This window comes from Scleropages formosus, chromosome 5 (assembly GCF_900964775.1).
Source record: "Scleropages formosus chromosome 5, fSclFor1.1, whole genome shotgun sequence".
Taxonomy (NCBI): Eukaryota; Metazoa; Chordata; class Actinopteri; order Osteoglossiformes; family Osteoglossidae; genus Scleropages; species Scleropages formosus.
The window spans coordinates 10,786,261-10,803,283 of NC_041810.1; the positions used below are offsets into that span (position 1 = coordinate 10,786,261).

The 17,023-nt window shown below is 40.1% G+C and overlaps 2 protein-coding genes across 2 annotated transcripts; both read left to right on the forward strand.

The window, feature by feature from the left end:
- Positions 1-1,538: 1,538 nt before the first annotated feature.
- Positions 1,539-8,943, forward strand: LOC114910510 (mucin-5AC-like; the record flags this gene model as incomplete). The annotated part of the gene is made up of 5 exons (XM_029251891.1): positions 1,539-1,578; positions 1,879-2,098; positions 2,429-2,873; positions 4,636-4,762; positions 8,432-8,943. Coding segments are annotated over exons 1-5 (1,344 nt in total), but the record flags the coding sequence as incomplete, so codon positions are not given.
- Positions 8,944-10,927: 1,984 nt separating this feature from the next.
- On the forward strand, positions 10,928-14,745 carry LOC114910534 (cell wall protein DAN4-like). The gene is made up of 7 exons (XM_029252078.1): positions 10,928-11,559; positions 11,709-11,773; positions 11,855-12,015; positions 12,350-12,657; positions 13,163-13,227; positions 13,319-13,464; positions 13,550-14,745. Exons 1-7 carry the CDS (start codon positions 10,954-10,956, stop codon positions 13,624-13,626), a joined length of 1,428 nt encoding a protein of 475 aa, XP_029107911.1. The 5' UTR covers positions 10,928-10,953; the 3' UTR covers positions 13,627-14,745.
- The last annotated feature ends 2,278 nt before the right edge of the window (positions 14,746-17,023 follow it).

A 17,023-nucleotide genomic window follows, 5' to 3' on the forward strand; every position in this document is an offset into this window, starting at 1 on the left:
AACTGGAATCACATTAGAAACATCTACTTCAACAACTGCAACTACAGTCATATCACGACTAACAACTACAGAAGCTGCAACTACAACTTCATCAAAACAAACTACTACAACAACAGCTGCAACTACATCCATATCAGAACCAACTGTTACAACAGCCTCAACTGCAACAACTGCACCTATAAGAGCTGCATTTGTAGAGCTCATATTTTCCATGTTGATGGTATTTACAGAAGAGCTGAAAAACATAACTTCAGAATTATATACAGATTTGAGACACACTGTTGAATCTCAGGTAAGTTTTGTAGCCTAAGATAATGATTGTATGATGATAATGTTTTAGTCTAGATTTTTTGTAAATGAACATTTGAAATACAAGTAAACACACGCATCTTCTTTATCATAAAAAGTCCTTTTTACTGCCTTATTTTTAATCATTTGTTTTCTGTTTTAACCAGCTTTACAGTGTTTACAAAGTGAAATATGAAAATCTATTCAGCAGCGTAACTCTAAGAAGTTTCAGGTGAGAAAAATTTTTTATTAGAGAATTTTGAAGATGCAGAATTCAGGGGACCCCCCCTAACACCGATGATCTCATATTTAGCCCTGGATCTGTGGTTGTGGACACTTTGTTGGAGTTCAATGCCTCTGCATCTGTTGCTTTACCAACTTTGGATGAGATAAAACAAACCCTTATAGAGGCGGCTTCAGTGAACAACACAAATTTCACTCTTAACATCATCATCAGCAGTATAACTGTTCAAGGTAAGTGTATACATCCATGTGTGTCTGCAGGTGTGCATGTTTATGTGTGTATGAGAATTTCTGTTGCAGGATACTATTGGGCATAATTTATTCCTTTAAAGGGAATCATGAGAATGTTTCCACCATTTATGAGAGAATGAAAATGTATGTATGGTAAGATATGTGTACAGAGGTTGCTGACCCTGTAGATGCATTTTTGTGGATATTTTTTGTGGTAGGTATTTAATTTGTGCGTGCATGAGTCAGGGGCAGGAACATTTACTAATTGTATGTGTTTGTGTGTATATTTCATTTTGGTCTGTGTGTATTCACTGTGAGAGCATTTTATTGCACAACCTTTGCTCATTTTTCTTTTCATACTGTATGGTTTCCCATCAGTTGGTTACCGTTCAACTACAACTGCATCACTACAAACAATTTTCACATCTGCAGCTACAATGAAATCAGAAGCATCTACCACAACTGCAACTACATCAACATCCAGACAATCTGATATGACTGCAACAGGAATCACATCAGAAACATCTACTTCAACAACTGCAACTACAGTCATATCAGGAGTAACAACTACAGAAACTGCAACTACAACTTCATCAGAACCATCTAGTTCAAAAACTGCAACTTCAACCACATCAGAACCATCTACTGGTACTGCAACTGCAATCACATCAAAAACACCTACTTCAGCAACTGCAACTACAGTCACATCAGGAGTAACAACTATAGAAACTGCAACTACAACTTCATCAGAACAGTCAACTTCAGTAACTGCAACTATGACCACGTCAGAACCATCTACTACAATAACAGCTGAACGTGAAACCACATCCGGACAATCCGCTATGACTGCAACTACAACAACATCAGAAACATTTACTTCAGCAACTGCAACTACAGTCGTATCAGGAGTAACAACTACAGAAACTGCAACTACAACTTCATCAGAACCATATACTTCAAAAACTGCAACTACAACCACATCAGAACCAATTACTACTGTAACTGCAACTACAACCACATCAGAACCATCTACTGTGACTGCAACTGCAATCCCATCAGAAATATCTACTTCAGCAACTGCAACTACAGTCATATCAGGAGTAACAACAACAGAAACTACAACTACAACTTCATCAGAACCATCTACTTCAAAAACTGCAACTACAACCACATCAGAACCAATTACTACTGTAACTGCAACTGCAATCATATCAGAAATATCTACTTCAGCAATTGCAACTACAGTCATATCAGGAGCAACAACTACAGAACCTGGAACTACAACTTCATCGGAACCATCTACTTCAAAAACTGCAACTTCGACCACGTCAGTACCATATACTACAATAACAGCTGAACCTAAAACCACACCCGGACAATCTGCAATGACTGGGACTGCAATCACATCAGAAACATCTACTTCAGCAACTGCAGTTACAGTCATATCAGGAGTAACAACTACAGAAACTGCAACTACAACTTCATCAGAACCATCTAGTTCAAAAACTGCAACTACAGCTTCATCAGAACCATCTACTTCAAAAACTGCAACTACAACCACATCAGAACCATCTAGTATAACTGCAACTGCAATCACATCGAAAACACCTACTTCAGCAACTGCAACTACAGTCATATCAGGAGTAATAGCTATAGAAACTGCAACTACAACTTCATCGGAACCATCTACTTCAAAAACTGCAATTACGACCACGTCAGAACCATCTACTACAACAACAGCTGAACCTGAAACCATATACGGACAATCTGCTATGACTGCAACGACAACAGCATCAGAAACATTTACTTCAGCAACTCTAACTACAATCGTATCAGGAGCAACAACTACAGAAACTGCAACTACAACTTCAACAGAACCATCTACTTCAAAAACTGCACCTACAACCACATCAGAACCAATTACAACTGTAATTGCAACTACAACCACAACAGAACCATCTACGACTGCAACTGCAATCACATCAAAAACACCTACTTCAGCAACTGCAACTACAGTCATATCAGGAATAACAACTACAGAAACTGCAACTACAACTTCATCAGAACCATCTACTTCAAAAACTGCAACGACAACCACATCAGAACCATCTACTATGACTGCAACTGGAATTGCATCAGAAACATCTGTTTCAGCAACTGCAACTACAGTCATATCAGGAGTAACAACAACAGAAACTACAACTACAACTTCATCAGAACCATCTACTTCAAAAACTGCAACTACGACCACGTCAGTACCATATACTACAATAACAGCTGAACCTAAAACCACATCCGGACAATCTGCAATGACTGGGACTGCAATCACATCAGAAACATCTACTTCAGCAACTGCAACTACAGTCATATCAGGAGTAACAACTACAGAAACTGCAACTACAACTTCATCAGAACCATCTAGTTCAAAAACTGCACCTACAATTTCATCAGAACCATCAAGTTCAAAAACTGCAACTACAATCACATCAGAACCATCTACTATGACTGCAACTGGAATTGCATCAGAAACACCTATTTCAGCAACTGCAACTACAGTCATATCAGGAGCAACAACTACAGAACCTGGAAAGACAACTTCATCGGAACCATCTACTTCAAAAACTGCACCTACAACCACATCAGAACCAATTACAACTGTAACTGCAACTACAACCACAACAGAACCATCTACGACTGCAACTGCAATCACATCAAAAACACCTACTTCAGCAACTGCAACTACAGTCATATCAGGAATAACAACTACAGAAACTGCAACTACAACTTCATCAGAACAATCTAGTTCAAAAACTGCAACGACAACCACATCAGAACCATCTACTATGACTGCAACTGGAATTGCATCAGAAACATCTGTTTCAGCAACTGCAACTACAGTCATATCAGGAATAACAACTACAGAACCTGGAAAGACAACTTCATCGGAACCATCTACTTCAAAAACTGCAACTACAACCACATCAGAACCAATTACTACTGTAACTGCAACTGAAACCACATCAGAACCATCTACTATGACTGCAACTGGAATTGCATCAGAAACATCTGTTTCAGCAACTGCAGCTACAGTCATATCAGGAGTAACAACAACAGAAACTACAACTACAACTTCATCAGAACCATCTACTTCAAAAACTGCAACTACGACCACGTCAGTACCATATACTACAATAACAGCTGAACCTAAAACCACATCCGGACAATCTGCAATGACTGCAACTGGAATCACATTAGAAACATCTACTTCAACAACTGCAACTACAGTCATATCACGACTAACAACTACAGAAGCTGCAACTACAACTTCATCAAAACAAACTACTACAACAACAGCTGCAACTACATCCATATCAGAACCAACTGTTACAACAGCCTCAACTGCAACAACTGCACCTATAAGAGCTGCATTTGTAGAGCTCATATTTTCCATGTTGATGGTATTTACAGAAGAGCTGAAAAACATAACTTCAGAATTATATACAGATTTGAGACACACTGTTGAATCTCAGGTAAGTTTTGTAGCCTAAGATAATGATTGTATGATGATAATGTTTTAGTCTAGATTTTTTGTAAATGAACATTTGAAATACAAGTAAACACACGCATCTTCTTTATCATAAAAAGTCCTTTTTACTGCCTTATTTTTAATCATTTGTTTTCTGTTTTAACCAGCTTTACAGTGTTTACAAAGTGAAATATGAAAATCTATTCAGCAGCGTAACTCTAAGAAGTTTCAGGTGAGAAAAATTTTTTATTAGAGAATTTTGAAGATGCAGAATTCAGGGGACCCCCCCTAACACCGATGATCTCATATTTAGCCCTGGATCTGTGGTTGTGGACACTTTGTTGGAGTTCAATGCCTCTGCATCTGTTGCTTTACCAACTTTGGATGAGATAAAACAAACCCTTATAGAGGCGGCTTCAGTGAACAACACAAATTTCACTCTTAACATCATCATCAGCAGTATAACTGTTCAAGGTAAGTGTATACATCCATGTGTGTCTGCAGGTGTGCATGTTTATGTGTGTATGAGAATTTCTGTTGCAGGATACTATTGGGCATAATTTATTCCTTTAAAGGGAATCATGAGAATGTTTCCACCATTTATGAGAGAATGAAAATGTATGTATGGTAAGATATGTGTACAGAGGTTGCTGACCCTGTAGATGCATTTTTGTGGATATTTTTTGTGGTAGGTATTTAATTTGTGCGTGCATGAGTCAGGGGCAGGAACATTTACTAATTGTATGTGTTTGTGTGTATATTTCATTTTGGTCTGTGTGTATTCACTGTGAGAGCATTTTATTGCACAACCTTTGCTCATTTTTCTTTTCATACTGTATGGTTTCCCATCAGTTGGTTACCGTTCAACTACAACTGCATCACTACAAACAATTTTCACATCTGCAGCTACAATGAAATCAGAAGCATCTACCACAACTGCAACTACATCAACATCCAGACAATCTGATATGACTGCAACAGGAATCACATCAGAAACATCTACTTCAACAACTGCAACTACAGTCATATCAGGAGTAACAACTACAGAAACTGCAACTACAACTTCATCAGAACCATCTAGTTCAAAAACTGCAACTTCAACCACATCAGAACCATCTACTGGTACTGCAACTGCAATCACATCAAAAACACCTACTTCAGCAACTGCAACTACAGTCACATCAGGAGTAACAACTATAGAAACTGCAACTACAACTTCATCAGAACAGTCAACTTCAGTAACTGCAACTATGACCACGTCAGAACCATCTACTACAATAACAGCTGAACGTGAAACCACATCCGGACAATCCGCTATGACTGCAACTACAACAACATCAGAAACATTTACTTCAGCAACTGCAACTACAGTCGTATCAGGAGTAACAACTACAGAAACTGCAACTACAACTTCATCAGAACCATATACTTCAAAAACTGCAACTACAACCACATCAGAACCAATTACTACTGTAACTGCAACTACAACCACATCAGAACCATCTACTGTGACTGCAACTGCAATCCCATCAGAAATATCTACTTCAGCAACTGCAACTACAGTCATATCAGGAGTAACAACAACAGAAACTACAACTACAACTTCATCAGAACCATCTACTTCAAAAACTGCAACTACAACCACATCAGAACCAATTACTACTGTAACTGCAACTGCAATCATATCAGAAATATCTACTTCAGCAATTGCAACTACAGTCATATCAGGAGCAACAACTACAGAACCTGGAACTACAACTTCATCGGAACCATCTACTTCAAAAACTGCAACTTCGACCACGTCAGTACCATATACTACAATAACAGCTGAACCTAAAACCACACCCGGACAATCTGCAATGACTGGGACTGCAATCACATCAGAAACATCTACTTCAGCAACTGCAGTTACAGTCATATCAGGAGTAACAACTACAGAAACTGCAACTACAACTTCATCAGAACCATCTAGTTCAAAAACTGCAACTACAGCTTCATCAGAACCATCTACTTCAAAAACTGCAACTACAACCACATCAGAACCATCTAGTATAACTGCAACTGCAATCACATCGAAAACACCTACTTCAGCAACTGCAACTACAGTCATATCAGGAGTAATAGCTATAGAAACTGCAACTACAACTTCATCGGAACCATCTACTTCAAAAACTGCAATTACGACCACGTCAGAACCATCTACTACAACAACAGCTGAACCTGAAACCATATACGGACAATCTGCTATGACTGCAACGACAACAGCATCAGAAACATTTACTTCAGCAACTCTAACTACAATCGTATCAGGAGCAACAACTACAGAAACTGCAACTACAACTTCAACAGAACCATCTACTTCAAAAACTGCACCTACAACCACATCAGAACCAATTACAACTGTAATTGCAACTACAACCACAACAGAACCATCTACGACTGCAACTGCAATCACATCAAAAACACCTACTTCAGCAACTGCAACTACAGTCATATCAGGAATAACAACTACAGAAACTGCAACTACAACTTCATCAGAACCATCTACTTCAAAAACTGCAACGACAACCACATCAGAACCATCTACTATGACTGCAACTGGAATTGCATCAGAAACATCTGTTTCAGCAACTGCAACTACAGTCATATCAGGAGTAACAACAACAGAAACTACAACTACAACTTCATCAGAACCATCTACTTCAAAAACTGCAACTACGACCACGTCAGTACCATATACTACAATAACAGCTGAACCTAAAACCACATCCGGACAATCTGCAATGACTGGGACTGCAATCACATCAGAAACATCTACTTCAGCAACTGCAACTACAGTCATATCAGGAGTAACAACTACAGAAACTGCAACTACAACTTCATCAGAACCATCTAGTTCAAAAACTGCACCTACAATTTCATCAGAACCATCAAGTTCAAAAACTGCAACTACAATCACATCAGAACCATCTACTATGACTGCAACTGGAATTGCATCAGAAACACCTATTTCAGCAACTGCAACTACAGTCATATCAGGAGCAACAACTACAGAACCTGGAAAGACAACTTCATCGGAACCATCTACTTCAAAAACTGCACCTACAACCACATCAGAACCAATTACAACTGTAACTGCAACTACAACCACAACAGAACCATCTACGACTGCAACTGCAATCACATCAAAAACACCTACTTCAGCAACTGCAACTACAGTCATATCAGGAATAACAACTACAGAAACTGCAACTACAACTTCATCAGAACAATCTAGTTCAAAAACTGCAACGACAACCACATCAGAACCATCTACTATGACTGCAACTGGAATTGCATCAGAAACATCTGTTTCAGCAACTGCAACTACAGTCATATCAGGAATAACAACTACAGAACCTGGAAAGACAACTTCATCGGAACCATCTACTTCAAAAACTGCAACTACAACCACATCAGAACCAATTACTACTGTAACTGCAACTGAAACCACATCAGAACCATCTACTATGACTGCAACTGGAATTGCATCAGAAACATCTGTTTCAGCAACTGCAGCTACAGTCATATCAGGAGTAACAACAACAGAAACTACAACTACAACTTCATCAGAACCATCTACTTCAAAAACTGCAACTACGACCACGTCAGTACCATATACTACAATAACAGCTGAACCTAAAACCACATCCGGACAATCTGCAATGACTGGGACTGCAATCACATCAGAAACATCTACTTCAGCAACTGCAACTACAGTCATATCAGGAGTAACAACTACAGAAACTGCAACTACAACTTCATCAGAACCATCTAGTTCAAAAACTGCACCTACAACCACATCAGAACCAATTACAACTGTAACTGCAACTACAACCACAACAGAACCATCTACGACTGCAACTGCAATCACATCAAAAACACCTACTTCAGCAACTGCAACTACAGTCATATCAGGAGTAACAACAACAGAAACTACAACTACAACTTCATCAGAACCATCTACTTCAAAAACTGCAACTACGGCCACGTCAGTACCATATACTACAATAACAGCTGAACCTAAAACCACATCCGGACAATCTGCAATGACTGGGACTGCAATCACATCAGAAACACCTACTTCAGCAACTGCAACTACAGTCATATCAGGAGTATCAACAACAGAAACTGCAACTACAACTTCATCAGAACCATCTACTTCAAAAACTGCAACTACAACCACATCAGAACCATCTACTTCAAAAACTGCAACTACAACCACATCAGAACCATCCACTATGACTGCACCTGGAATTGCATCAGAAACACCTATTTCAGCAACTGCAACTACAGTCATATCAGGAGCAACAACTACAGAACCTGGAAAGACAACTTCATCGGAACCATCTACTTCAAAAACTGCAACTACAACCACATCAGAACCAATTACTACTGTAACTGCAACTGAAACCACATCAGAACCATCTACTATGACTGCAACTGGAATTGCATCAGAAACATCTGTTTCAGCAACTGCAACTACAGTCATATCAGGAGTAACAACAACAGAAACTACAACTACAACTTCATCAGAACCATCTACTTCAAAAACTGCAACTACGACCACATCAGAACCAATTACTACTGTAACTGCAACTGAAACCACATCAGAACCATCTACTATGACTGCAACTGGAATTGCATCAGAAACATCTGTTTCAGCAACTGCAGCTACAGTCATATCAGGAGTAACAACAACAGAAACTACAACTACAACTTCATCAGAACCATCTACTTCAAAAACTGCAACTACGACCACGTCAGTACCATATACTACAATAACAGCTGAACCTAAAACCACATCCGGACAATCTGCAATGACTGGGACTGCAATCACATCAGAAACATCTACTTCAGCAACTGCAACTACAGTCATATCAGGAGTAACAACTACAGAAACTGCAACTACAACTTCATCAGAACCATCTAGTTCAAAAACTGCACCTACAACCACATCAGAACCAATTACAACTGTAACTGCAACTACAACCACAACAGAACCATCTACGACTGCAACTGCAATCACATCAAAAACACCTACTTCAGCAACTGCAACTACAGTCATATCAGGAGTAACAACAACAGAAACTACAACTACAACTTCATCAGAACCATCTACTTCAAAAACTGCAACTACGGCCACGTCAGTACCATATACTACAATAACAGCTGAACCTAAAACCACATCCGGACAATCTGCAATGACTGGGACTGCAATCACATCAGAAACACCTACTTCAGCAACTGCAACTACAGTCATATCAGGAGTATCAACAACAGAAACTGCAACTACAACTTCATCAGAACCATCTACTTCAAAAACTGCAACTACAACCACATCAGAACCATCTACTTCAAAAACTGCAACTACAACCACATCAGAACCATCCACTATGACTGCACCTGGAATTGCATCAGAAACACCTATTTCAGCAACTGCAACTACAGTCATATCAGGAGCAACAACTACAGAACCTGGAAAGACAACTTCATCGGAACCATCTACTTCAAAAACTGCAACTACAACCACATCAGAACCAATTACTACTGTAACTGCAACTGAAACCACATCAGAACCATCTACTATGACTGCAACTGGAATTGCATCAGAAACATCTGTTTCAGCAACTGCAACTACAGTCATATCAGGAGTAACAACAACAGAAACTACAACTACAACTTCATCAGAACCATCTACTTCAAAAACTGCAACTACGACCACATCAGAACCAATTACTACTGTAACTGCAACTGAAACCACATCAGAACCATCTACTATGACTGCAACTGGAATTGCATCAGAAACATCTGTTTCAGCAACTGCAACTACAGTCATATCAGGAGTATCAACAACGGAAACTGCAACTACAACTTCATCAGAACCATCTACTTCAAAAACTGCAACTACAACCACATCAGAACCATCTAGTTCAAAAACTGCAACTACAATCACATCAGAACCATCTAGTATGACTGCAACTGCAATCACATCGAAAACACCTACTTCAGCAACTGCAGCTACAGTCATATCAGGAGTAACAGCTATAGAAACTACAACTACAACTTCATCGGAACCATCTACTTCAAAAACTGCAATTATGACCACGTCAGAACCATCTACTACAACAACAGTTGAACCTGAAATCATATCCGGACAATCTGCTATGACTGCAACGACAACAACATCGGAAACATTTACTTCAGCAACTGTAACTACAATCGTATCAGGAGCAACAACTACAGAAGCTGCAACTACAACTTCATTAGAACCATCTACTTCAAAAACTGCAACTACAACCACATCAGAACCATCTACTATGACTGCAACTGCAATCATATCAGACATTTCTACTTCAGCAACTGCAACTACAGTCATATCAGGAGTAACAACTAAAGAAGTTGCAACTACAACTTCATCAGAACCATCTACTTCAAAAACTGCAACTACAACCACATCAGAACCATCTACTATGACTGCAACTGCAATCATATCAGACATTTCTACTTCAGCAACTGCAACTACAGTCATATCAGGAGTAACAACTAAAGAAGTTGCAACTACAACTTCATCAGAACCATCTACTTCAAAAACTGCTACTACAACCACATCAGAACCATCTACTATGACTGCAACTGGAATCACATCAGAAACATCTACTTCAACAACTGCAACTACACTCATGTCAGGAGTAACAACTACAGAAACTGCAACTACAACTTCATCAGAACCATCTACTTCAATAACTGCAACTACAGTCAAATCAGGAATAACAACTACAGAAACTGCAACTACAACTACATCAGGACAATCTGCTACAACTGCAAATGCAGTCACATCAGAACCATCTACAACATTAACTGCAACTACAACCACATCAGGAGAATATACTGTGACTGGAACTACAACCACATCAGGGCAATCTGCTACAACTGCAACTACAGTCATATTAGAACCATCTCCTTCAACAACTCTGACTGCAAGCACAACAGAACAATCTCCTAAAACAACTATAACTTCGAGTACTTCACAACCATCTCCATCAACTACAACTGCATCAGTACCAACAGAAGCTGTAACTACAGTCACAACAACCACAACGACCACAAATCCTATAAATTATAGTGAAAGACTGGAACTTAAGTTTTCTCTTATGATTGATTTTACAGATGATCTGTATGATCCAACTTCAGAAAATTATAAAAAATTGGAATTGCAGGTTGTATTGCAGGTATGTTTTGTTACCTTAAATAATAACATGAAGAAAACAATTATTTCAGAACATTTAACACTTCTCTATGTCACTGAACACGTGAAGTATGTGGTCTAAACTCAGTGTCCTCTTAATTTTATGAAATCCTGCTTTATGTCTTTCACCAGCTTACCTATCTTTACAAGACAAAGTATGGACCTATATTCATCATGGTGATTGTAATAAGTTTCAGGTAAGAAAAGTTTTAATTGTCAGCAAATTTTTAAGATGCATGCTTGACGGGACCTGGTAACACTAATGATGTCATGTTTAGCCCTGGATCTGTGGTTACGGACACTGAGCTTGTGTTCAACACCTCTATGCCTGATTCCCTACCCACTGCAAATGATGTGAAACAAGTCCTTATCCAGGCTATATCAGAAAACAACAGTAACTTCACTCTTAAGATCAACTCCAGCAGTATAACTGTTCAAGGTACGTATGATGTCATTATGCGTATGCAGGTGTGTTTAAGTTGATGACAGCCTACCACTACCAGTGGGATCAGTGCCAATGGGCCTGGACAATGACTTTTATATATTTTCACAGTTTGCAAGTATAGGGTTGTGGGTGTTTTATCGCACTGGAGCAAGTCATGGCAAAACTCACAGCGAAACCCCCATTTTTTATGAGTATTTATCATGTATATGTGTTTATCTGTGTATTTCACTTATTTACTTTTACATTCACTGTGACTGCATGCTGTCATGTAGCCTTTATCCATTTTTTTCATTCTGTATAATTTTCTCTTACCTTATATTTTTCCCAGAAATGGCAGGAATTAGTACAGTGGCTACGATACCTGTCAGCACACTTGCCACTGCACAATCTGTTACTGTTCAGACTACACCAACTTCACAGCTGGAAACTACAAGCACTTTTGCTACTAATGCTTCTACCAGTGTGGCAGCAACCACATTAACTTCAATAACTGCAACTTCAACTGCAACTCCAACAACAACCATTGCAGTGGTAATAATCAAACTGCGCTTTGCTATGTCAAAGGACTTCACCTCAGAGTTAAGCAACACCAGCTCACCACAATTCCAAACTCTGGCAGCTCAAGTATATTTAGTGGTAAGTGCTAGTACACATTTTGTACAATAATAATACTCGTATATACAGTATGTTTATATATTTTCAATATAAATAATTTCCTAAGGTTGCACAAACTTTTGGCAGGTGAAATGCTTTATGTATACCCTGAAATATAGATATTATAGATAATAGTTAAATGGTTGCATATCATTTCTACATTTTTTCGGTCAACAAAAATGTTGAAGAAAACATTGTTGAGTCGGGGGGGTGCGGTGGCGCAACAGGCTTGGCCTGGTTCTGTTCGCTGGTGGGTCTGGGGTTCAAGTCCTGCTTGGGGTGCCATGCAATTGACTGGCGTTCCTCCCGGGTGTGTGTTCCCCCCCTCCAGCCTTGTGCCCTGTGTTGCTGGTTTAGGCTCTGGCTCACCGCGACCCCACTCGGGACAAGTGGCTTCAGTCAATGTGTGTGTGTTCTGAAATGAAAAGACTTCATATTATTAGATGATGACTCCATTTTCATTTTTGTTTACTTTCTTCTCACACAGGTCAACCAGGTATACCGAGACCATTTTGGCAACCAGTACAAAGGTAGCAATGTAACACAGTTCAGGTGAGACAGTGATAGAAGTCTAGTGACCTACTATACAGTCATAATGTTCCATCTTTCATTATGCTTATTCCTGATTTCCTACTCTCCTTAGCAAAGGCTCAGTGGTGACCTTCATTGACCTCTTCTTCAGTGGCACTGACCCCCTCCCAAATTCTATAGACATAGTGAATGCCCTCAAACAGGCCGTGAGCAACAACAACACCCTCTCCATCATCCTCGACTCCATCCAAATTAACAGTGAGTTGTGTGTTTGCTTCCAACAACCACATCCGAACAACTACCAGTTTCCTCTTTGTGTTAATACCACTTATTACCTCTGCAGGTGCAGCAGGAAGAAACAGTGTATCTTGTGCTGTGCTGCTGGCTGCACTCACACTTCTGCTTGCGGGTCACCTGTAGATAGCCGCTGCCCAACGACAGTGAAGATACATAGAGATGGAGCAGAAGATGGTCAGGCTGCAAAGGACAATACATAGATTTTATTTATCATTTTGCAAAGGACTATATATAATTTTATTTATCTGCTATTACCTTTTTTTCCACCGTAATCTCTAATATTCTTCTTAAGTGTTGATGTAAACCAGAAGATATTTAAAAGAATGAACTGATGCATTTGTATATAGGATCTAACAGTAGATTTACTGTGTGGTGGCACCATAATAAGGACATGCATAGCATCTTCAGGGACTACAAGGTTGTGTGGAGAAAATGAAGACAGTAGAAGATACCTGCTACCTTTGGTGTAATTCATACAGGTTGTGTGCTTCTATCACTGCAAATGAGATGAAGAGAAAAATACGGGATAGCAAGTCATTCGAACAGCAGTTTCAAGGGAACAGTACTCAACAGCAAAGCATCCATACAACCTGGCAAAGCTTGTGTGATATTCCAGTCACTTGGAGATAATGGGACATGACGGGGGGCACAGATGAGTTTCCCTTTTCCATATACTACCCCAGGAAGTGCACACCATGATGTGGTGGTGCTGCAATGAACTCTATGTCCCAGAGGGCCTGGTTCCAAACCTGCTAAATGCTGCCATTTACATAAAAACCATTCCATGAAGGAACAATGTCATTTTCAAAGGTTGTGTTTTTAAAAGGTCATTTAATATCTTCTGCTACAAATTCATTTTGAAACTCTTTGTTTTTATAAGGTATTTGAAGAAACAGGAAGAAAGATTACCACCTTCTCAAGCAGTGCAAGTTGACTGAAATGTCTGAGAGAAATCTAATGTATTTCCTGTTCACACAAAACTAGCAATCATTAGAAGAACTGTGAAACATCCCAGAATCAAACATGTCTGAACCAAATACAAGAGACTAAAGTGTGTGGTGCATATCTGACCTTTTAATTTTTTGATTCATTACATGGATCTTGTTTCTAGAGATAGCTTGAAGCTTAATTTTTATTCAATTTAAATCTGACTAACATTCAAATTCTATAAATTTTGTATGTTTGTCCAAGAAATAATATTAGTGTAACGCAAACTGAATAACAGGTGGTGTCTGAGTACCATGACTGGATGTTTGACATTAAATCTTGGCAAGTTTTAATCTAGAAATTTTGTACGATCCCATCATTTTTTTTTTTTTTTTAAATTTTGTCATATTCAACACTCTTCCACTTTGGAGAGATGTTTGGAGACACCTCGGGAACTTGAATGGTCTATCATTATGGTCTCCTATTGCTCTCAACCCAAATCTCCACCCAGCTACTCACTGAAGTGGAAAAAAGTGGCATTTCACTAAATTAGGAAAATGTGTATACACTAGGGAGCGCAGTGGCGCAGTGGGTAAGACCGCAGTCCTACTCTCTGGTGGGTGTGGGGTTTGAGTCCACCTTGGGGTGCCTTGCGACGGACCGTCCTGGGTGTGTTCTCTCCCCATCCGGCCTTACGCCCTGTGTTACCGGGTAGGCTTCTGTTCCCTGCGACCCCGTATGGGACAAGCGGTTCTGAAAATGTCTGTGTGTGTATACAGTATTCAGAAGTCTAATGCAAAAGTTACAGTAAACTGCAAACAATTTCAGAAAATCAGCCTCAATCTCCCAGAATAAAACGGTAATCTATTATTTAAGTGCTTAAATCGCCCTCTCTTAAACAGTTCACGGTTTTCACGTCTACATATCAGTTGTTAAAGGGAAATCGATACAGTAATTGATAGCCAGCATCTGCCAATAAAATCTATAGATGAAGTCAGCTGACAGTGAGGAGGCGCGTATACAGCTTCACAATGAAAGTGACAAATCAGTTTAAGTGAAAACTGTGACTGACAGTTCACAATGACCAATGGACTCCAGAGAGAGAGTCAGCTGACAGGAGGAAGGAGTTGATAATGGTTTGCTCTAAAAAAAAATAAAAGTGGCTTCATTGGTTTAACTGGACGATGAGTTCAGTCCAATGATAATGCTCCGCATAAATCGGGAAGAAACCAGTTTTCACGATTCAGCGATCCATAATACCTTATTATTACTTGAATTATGACTGAGTCTGAAGAAGCTATGCGAAGGAGTCGGTAGACCCATTTACATTTTCAACAGAGCTTTTATATTATATTAAAGAAATATCAATAAAACCGAACGTCTTCGGGAAGGGGAGGGTGACGGAACCGCCGGGTTCTGCTCTGTTCTCGATGCTCTAAGGCTGGATGGTCCTTCTACCAACCTCAGGACCAAGGGTTGCAATGATCCTGATCGCCAGTAGGAGGCGCTTTGTCACCCTCAGAAGAAAGTACAATCCCAGTCTCCTACTCGCCGCCTCTTTTTTTATTTGTTCCCCAGCTGACCTGAATAAAGAGTGTGACAGCCGGGATCCCTCCAGCCCCCGAAAGCATCAGACCAAGGGCTGGAGCTCTTCCGTAGTGCTCTTTTCCACTGAGAATCCCATGTGAAGACTTGCAGGACACTGTCCGCCCAGGCAGCTTCCCTCTCAGTCGCCCTCCTGCTTCATCAGCATTGTTCTCATCATCCCTCAGTATCGTCATCTTCCAGCCTCATCATTCTCCAACCTCATCATCCTCCAGCCTCACAATTGCTTTGGTACTCAGCCAGCGGACTGACAGGGAGTGAGAGATCAGAGCGATGCCTGCTGGGAGAGGACAGGGCAGAGGCAGGAGCATCTCCTACAGCCCGTGAACACCAGGAAGCATCAAAGCGGCTTCTGCTGGATTGAGGTCCATGAAGCGATGCCTTCAGAAACTGCAGAGGCTCAGAGTTCAACGCCGTCAAGGTTCTCGTCCTTTTTCATCGAAAATTTGCTCCGCTCCACCAGGGATGCTAAGAGCCCGCAGGATGGGAGCAGAGATCAAGGGTCTCGGGGTGGAGGGGTCCCAGGAGCTCCACGTGAACGGAGCGGCCGCGGGTTCGGCTCGGAGGTGTACGTTCAGTACCACTCTGCTCCAGCGTGGAGCGGAGATCTGGAGCAAGGAAGGTCCTCCAGTAAGTGTCTCTCCAAATGTCCTGTGTTTGACAGAGCGACCCCGTGAACTCGAGCGCTTCTAGTCTAAAGTGCTGCCTGACTTTTGGACGCGATATCGCAATCTATTAATTGCGAGCGCGCGGGCACGGTACAGTGAGAATGTCTGAAGTACTACAAAAGTAGGCTCATTTACTGTTCCGACTGAGAAAATAATAGTAGGAAAATATGAAAAGGCACATTATTTCACTTTCTTTAAGCACACGTTTAAACTAGCCTCCGAAAAGTTTTGAAAAGTCGAGGGGCGAATCGCCTTGTTTTTGTTTTTCAGTTACCGCAACGTCGCCTTAGTCCATAATTTCCAAGTAATATTTATTGGTG